At 34.1% G+C, this 7,915-nt stretch overlaps 1 protein-coding gene across 1 annotated transcript in view; it reads right to left on the bottom strand.

The window, feature by feature from the left end:
* LOC117781305 (uncharacterized protein DDB_G0284459-like) overlaps positions 1-4,916 on the bottom strand; it is a 20,184-nt gene extending 15,268 nt beyond the window's left edge. Inside the window, 2 exon segments of the mRNA XM_034618056.1 lie at positions 1,722-1,861; positions 4,898-4,916. Of these exon segments, the coding sequence (XP_034473947.1) occupies positions 1,722-1,861; positions 4,898-4,916 (159 nt within the window).
* Between the last annotated feature and the right edge of the window lie 2,999 nt (positions 4,917-7,915).

Genomic DNA, 7,915 nt, shown 5'->3' with positions numbered 1-7,915 from the left:
TGTATAAATCAAATAGTAGAATTGAGATAAGTTTGAAAAGGATGACGCACTAACTGAATGGTAACGTTGGCTGCTTATTTCTGAGCCAAGAAGCTTGTTATTTGGCTGCAGGGATTTCAATATTTTTAAACATATTTCTTAAATTAATTCAATTTAAGGATTTAGTGAAGTGATTGTCATTTGCTTTTTTTGTAGTAAAAAAAAAATTGGTGTTTTACGGCAAAAAATATGTTTTCGTTTTATTTAAGTATTTTTTTCACACACATATCGAGACAACACATATTGGATAAAGGAGCTCCCAAAAATTAGAAATGAAAGAAATGCTGGTGGTTATTGGAATCTAAGTTGTTAGTAGCTTTTCATTGCCAAAAAGTAAACACATAAATTATAGCAAATTGATAAGAATAAATGAAAGCTTAAGGCAAATTATAGCTCCTATCAGTTGGTAATAAAGACAGACAAACAGGTGCTAGACAATTTGACAGCTGGTACATGTCACTTACCAAATTTAACACGCATTTGTGGTCAGAATCTGATTCTTTTCGTCCTATAAGAAACGCAAGAACTCGTAAATTTAAACTGTTATATCGTTTTTTACATTATCAGAGATTTCGTAGTTGTCGCAACCGTCGCTACGGCTATACAAAATAAGTTTTAAAATGACTTACAAAATACAACAAATGTATTTATATTTTCCATATTGTTACACTCTAATATGACAAATATCCGACGATCTTTCATTTAATCTAAGCTTATAATATCTGTATCTACATTTACCTAATTTTATGTCTTTGCAGTGAATCTTAGACATGGTCGGTTAAAACAAAATTTATCAAAATAAACATCTCTTTATGCTTTATGTCGAATTAAATTTTTTTTTTAATTTACTAAATTAAATAAATAAATATACTGTATATTAATTAATAATCCTATCTTTAGCCCAAGAAATGTGTTTACTCCTAATAGTATCGGTTCTCTACTTGCCAGCTAAAATACTGAAAACAAATTGGTGCATTAGTGTGAATTAGAAAATACAATTTTTCAGCACTCTGCAATACTTAATGTGTAATATTTTATATCGTCGGAATCCCAAGTTCAATTGATGTTTAAACTTTTCAAAAGTAATTCTTTGATTTAAAATTTTTGACACATAGATTTTAATTAAAATATTGGCAACTGACAGCGTCACACAATAAACAAAAAAAAAATACGTATAATAACATTTAACTGAAACCAATTAAGCCGAATTGTTTTTCAGTTGATTCAAATAACGAGAAAATATGCACGGATGTTAAGACACCTATTGAACAAACCAGAAATATGTACTGTCATGGTCAGAAAAATAAAATTTCAAATGCTTCTTTGGTTGCTTTTGATATCCGATTGTGAAAACTATTAATAATAATAAATAAACGAATATGGAAAACCCTGGGGATACAGAAAAAGCAAACCCACAGTTGTTGCAGAAATTTGAGCACGGGTACATGTCACTTACCAAGGCTACAAGGCTTACAGACTTGTTGTCACAAAAATGATACTTTTGTCCTATACTAGATATGACTATATAATTTCTATCAGAAGAATCCGTCGCAACGGGGACAACAACTCCACATATTGTTAAGCTGTCTCATTAATTTGCAATTAGAATTTTGTTTTTGGTTGATTGATGTTGCAGCAACAATTTCGTAGTCCTTTCTCTCTCTTTACAAATGAGAACTTACCACATCGATGATTTGCTGCAGTGTCAGCCCAAATTTGACTTCCAGTGGATCCGATTCATTTGCAACAGGTCGCTCCAGTGTGTTGTATGTGGAGAGCAGGTGATTCAGTAAACGTTTCTCATGTGGTCCCTGACGGCTTTCTGCAATGATACCAAAAATGTGTGAACCCAATTAGTTTCAAAACAAGCAGGAAAAGGACGGAAAACTCTAATTTATATTTATGGCGCATTCCACAAAGCAACTTATAAGTGAGCCACAGTAATTGACAGCTCATTAAAAAAGCTATTAAACACATTTCGACTCTCTTACGTCGTCGTTTTGGCAGCCGAGTTAATGAACTCTGTTGTTGCCAACATGAGCACAGCAAATCATTTTCTGACAAAATGGACCAAATGATATTTCATCTAAATTATTTTTTACTTACTTTTATTTTTTAGACCTACACTAATAAAAAAAATGTTCTAAAATCAAGATTTTGGTTTCATTACTAAGATTTTTGGTCTAAAAAATTCGTCGAGAACATAAAATTCTTAAATTAAGAGAACACATCTTGATTTTAAGAGCATTTTAAATAAGACCAAGTTCTTATTTTAATAATAAATGTTCTTAAAATGTAAATCCAAAATTAGATAAATGAAAATTATTTTTTATATTTATATTTTGATTTATTTACATTTTATTCTATTTTAGTAATTTTATAAATTTTATTTTAATTTGTTACTAGGGGATTTGAACCGCCCCTACTGCTGCTTCATTAACTGAAGGCCTCTCTACCAGAGCGCCACGGTGCCACCATTTGTTTGATACGAAATAGTACCTATTTAATTTTAGAAGTTGGTCTTTTTTTCAGTGTGCACTTATTCTCAGCTTCTACTGATATTACTGATATTACTTCTTCTGCTTTCAGCTTTCCGATTAAAGAGTCATTGAATTGAATAAAGATTTTGTGCAATATTTTTTTTTTGAAAATTCTCGATATTGCGTTTGCTTGTGGAACTTTAAAGTATTGCGAATACTCCTCATGTTTGTAACCTGTAACGCATTGTAGATGCCCACAGATATGGAATGCTCATCAGAGTAGTAATTAACAATTTACACAGCACACACACACACCTGCAAATATACAGTCACATCAGTTTTTCAGAAGGACAAACTCGTGGAGTATTTGATTTTGTCAGCAATTTTGTGCCATTTGGTTAAAAAAACTCATAAATTTTAAGGAAAAGAAGAAGAGAACACAGAAGCTACGAGCATTTTTGTACTGTAAAAACACTCAACATAAAAGGTGCAAAAATAAGAATCACAGCACAAATGTCAAAAAGTGTAACAAAACAAAAGAACCAAGAACAGGGCAGAGCAGAACAGAGGGGAAAAGAAAATAGAAAAGAGAAATACCCAAAAGAAGTTAAATAGTTTTAAATCATGCAAAAGGGTGGCCCAGGAGATTCACCCACAGTGAGTGTGAGTGTGTGTGTGTGTGTGTGTGACCAAATGTCAACTGCAATGCAAGGACAACTGCAGCTAGAGAAGTTTGCACAGCATTCGCTCAGGCAAATTGATCAGGACACTGAACGTAACTGGGTCAGACCACACAATACAAATGAGTCCAGATTATATATGAATAATATACATGCTCATATATAGTATATTGTATATAATTATATATATTAGTGTCACTTACAAAGTGCTATTCGACTCCAAATTGAGAGTCCTTCACATGCTTGCCTGCATATTAATGGTTCATATAATAAACAGGAATCCGTTCTCAGTCACCTTGACAAGTTTGGTTCGTCGGTGGTTGTTGGTCAGTTCCAAGTGGTTGGCTCAGAGCCATGTCAAATTCATGGCCTGTACGTTGTCCAATGTCCTGTCTTGCATAATTTACAGTTAATGCCAACATGAATTCGATTGCACAGCCTGACAGCTCCCTAATGCATTTATGAATGAGCTGCTGGTTCAACATTTTCCACCAGGCTCGGCCCACTTGGCTATGGCCCCTGACCTGGTCAATATTTACACTCGAGTCCGGAGTCCAAGTCCGTGGCCCGTGATCAAAGTCCTTTGTCCTAGTCCCTTTGTTATACCTCCATTTTATGGTTCTATTTTACTTGACAACATTGCCGTGAGCTAAGTAGCTTGGCCCCTTCTGTCCGTCATTTCGCCTAATTGCGTGTAAATAGTTTTTGCAATTGAGTTGTCAATTTCCGACGTGGCAGGTAAACTTGTTCGCTATCCTGTCGTATCCTTTCTTTCTTTCCCACCTCGGTTCACCTCAACTGTAAATTCTGAAAGCTTTCGTTTTTGTGCTCAGCTCAAATATTTGCCATGACCGTTTTACGGTCTGTTATAAAAGACTGTCCCATTCTTCTTCATTGTGACTGTCATGTCAATGAAAACCAAAGCAGTCTGCGGTACTTAATGGAACATTGAGCGATCTGTGCGAAGCTCGTCTCCAGTGCTCTTAATTTTATTTATAACGACCAAAACCAATTAACTCTTAGAAAATCGTATTTCAGGGAAAAGTGTCTTTTCTTTCTATTTGTACACAGTATTTATTTAGAAAGCTTTTTTTAAAAATTAAAGCAGCCATAACGGCCATTCTTTTAACTGAACTATTTGCGATTTAGTAGGATGATAATAAAACGGTTCATCTTACATATCCTACACGTTTAGTATACAGTTTATACCATAAACCATCCTGCAGTACTGGTAACCGGAGAAAACCTACGGAAGTACCTAGGGAATTTGTGATGAGTACCAGAGTCCTGCACAAGCTCACACTAAATCGTGTTAACAAACCGAAGTCACACTGTGCAGTGTACAAATTGAAAACGACACATTTTTGTTTTCTAAATAACAGTTTCAATTCCTTATGAGTTGTTTATTTATCGGATTCATTGACTTGAAGATAAGCTGTGTTGCTTAAGTCATTTCGTATGATGTGCTCTCACACTGTTACAAATGTCATTATGATTGAAAGAGTGTCACTCATGTCTCACTCGTTGTTATGAACTTGATGAGTTGCTACAGTGTTGAATGCTGCGAATCACACAATGTAACAAAGGAAAACAAGCGCAAGTCTGTTGGTATAAACATCTGCACACAAAAGCACAAAATACAACACGAATAAAAAAGCAAATAAAAAACAGATGCACTCTGAACTATATTATACATACCTTGATTTATATTCTGCATATTACCTTTCAGTCTAGAAGACAATATTAACCCGAATAGCCCTATCGTTACCATATGGTAACAAGCGATAGGCATTTACAAAAATTTTTTTATTTAGACAACATATTAACATTAGACTAACTTTAATATGATATTCTAAGAGTAAATTGTTGTCTCTAACTGTTGATTGAAAGAATCTCTTGTAGCTAGCTAATCAAAAAATGCGCATTAAGTTGGTCACTATATTCTGCAGTGCAAAAAAACTGCATTTGACAATCTGTCAAGTAAATTTGAATAGTTTAACTAATTTTAGTACTGAACTATACGCTATGCACACATCATTAGAATGGAAAAAAATTTCTTTTTAATTATAAAAAAAATCGGAAAAAAAAAATTTTTTTCGGTAAATTTACGCTTTTCTTTTTTTTTTACCATATGGTAACGCTAGTACCGACAGGGTACAGGTTTTTTCCATACATTCTCATTTCGGTATTGTTTTGTTCATAAAATTGTATTGTTCCTATGGAAGCAATGTAATGAAGTAAACCAATTTGAACCAAATTTGGTCAGGATGTACAGAACCAACTTATATGCATATTCTGTGAGTTTGGTTGAGATATCTCAGAAAAAAACAAAAGTTTTCCATACTAAAGGTGAATTTGACCACAATTGTTCCTATGACAGCTATATAATTTAGAGATTAGAATAAGTTGGTCTCTTTTCAATTGAATTTTATCACTGGAACAATTATCATTTTATCGAAACTAGTCGAAAAGTGCTATGTCGAAAAATTAAATTTAAAAAAACTAGTTAGACTGCCATTTAATTCTTATCTCTAAACTATGATAAATCGGCCTCTATTTCGAGTTTTTTTTTTTTTTTTATGTAAGTTTCACTGTAACAGACAGTTTACATACAAAATTTTATGAAAACTCTAAAACTGTGGAAGCTCGATATTGATTTTAGACATAATTTTTTCTGGAATTGATTATAAGTAGATTACGAATTTCATAACCGTTATCGCTAATAAAATTGACCGATCTAATAACTATGCTTAGGCGCACCTAGATGATTGAGGATATTCTATCGATCTATCTCTATCTCTATAATCGAAACAAGTTGGCAGGTGCTAAAACCAAGTATACTGACGGTCGGAGACCCCTGTACTTACTATCTCAAAAACAAAAAAAGTTTTTCATACTAAGACTTTATTTTCGTCCGATTGTTCCTATGGCGCTATATGATGTAGTGGTCCGATTTGAACTAACTTTGGACAGGATATATAAAACCAAGTTTTATGCAAATTCTATTAGTTTGGTTACGATATCTCATAAAAAAAAAGTTTTTTCATACTAAGACTTGATTTTTACCCGATCGGTCCTATGACAGCTATATGATATAGTTGATTTGACCAACTTTGTATAAGACATTTCAATGCATAAATATATGAAATCTTGAATCAACTTTGACAGGATATATAAAACCAAGTTATATGCTTATTGCATCAGTTTTACAATATCTCATTAAACAAAAAAGTTTTTCATACTAAAACTTGATTTTCGACCGATTGTTCCTATAGGCGCTATATATAGTGGTCCGATTTAAAAAGAAACAAACTTGTTCTGCCTGCAATATAGAGGAACCTACATACCAAATTTGGTGTCTCTAGCTCTTATAGTTTTGAGATCTAGGTGTTCATACAGACGGACGGACAGACAGACAGACAGACAGACAGACGGACAGACGGACGGAAATTGCTATATCGACTTGGCTATTGATGCTGATCAAGAATATATATACTTTATAGGGTCTGCCACGCCTCCTTCTGCCTGTTACGCACATATTCGTTAAACAAACCCAATAGACCCCTGTACTTTTTTAAGTACGGGGTTAAAATTATTTTGTTCCGCCTTCCCTCCCTAATGTCACACTGTGCGTCGTTAAAATGTAAAAGCACTATAACAGCGCCACGGCAGCGACTTAACAGCAAAACATAACAGACTGGACTCTTTAGCAGAGGAGCATGCAACTATGTTACTATCGTTTTGTCGCTCTCTTTATATCTATCACTCTTCCGGTCGTCAAATCAAAAGCCGACATCCCAAGCAGGCTCAATCCGATAAGTTGATAAGCACAAACAAAGCAAATGGCGTATGCTATAACAAATGTACTACGATGTTTTTGCGGTTGTGTACTATCTCACTTTGCGTCTTATCACTGCGGACGGCAGTTCGCGTTAGTGACAAAAGCATCACGAATGGTGCGAAAGGCGACTAACAATATATACAGCTTAGTTGGAAAATTTGCTACGACTGTCCGATCAGATCGAGCAGATACCGATCGAAAGGTTTAGTCCTCGAACTTTGCAAAATGCTAAACTTTTCTATCTACCCAATAGATACGGTGATGTAAGTGGACATGGAAAAATTTATATGATCTCAGCCGTTGGTTTTCTTTTGGTAAAATTTTCATTTTTAAAAATTTTATGAAAAATACGCGTCGATTGATACCTCATGACCCAACCGACTACTGGTTCAAAGGATAACTAAATTTTAAATTTTCAGTTTGTTTTATCTGTTTGTTTCAAAGCGAAAAAGCTTAGATGTAATGATGGGGATTTATTCCTTTTCGAAAATCTAGATATTTCAGAAATTTTGGGGCCAGAAATTGCTTACGTCACTAGACTATTACCTTTAGTAGGTTTTTTGTGGTTTTACTTTAGTCTCGCAGCGTTTGTGATCATAATGATGCTATCATTTGACTACAATATTAGTTAGCAATTAAATAAACCCTTATGCCCATATCACCTGCAAGTGTTGACAATGCAGGGACAAATTAATGGTGGAGAGAGAGAGGGAAGAGAGATTTAGTGAGACAATGAGAGCAATCAATTGTATTTCGATATTTCGGCTTACCTAATGATATGCAAATAAATAGAAGCACAACAACGCGACCTGAGCAACAAACAATTGCAATAAGATGTTGTTAATTGTCTCCTAGCTTCGTTGTTGTTGTTTGCG

Source organism: Drosophila innubila, assembly GCF_004354385.1.
Source record: "Drosophila innubila isolate TH190305 chromosome 2L unlocalized genomic scaffold, UK_Dinn_1.0 4_B_2L, whole genome shotgun sequence".
NCBI lineage: Eukaryota > Metazoa > Arthropoda > Insecta > Diptera > Drosophilidae > Drosophila > Drosophila innubila.
The sequence above is the reverse complement of the archived record's forward strand: the minus strand, read 5'-3'. Positions and strand labels throughout refer to the sequence as shown.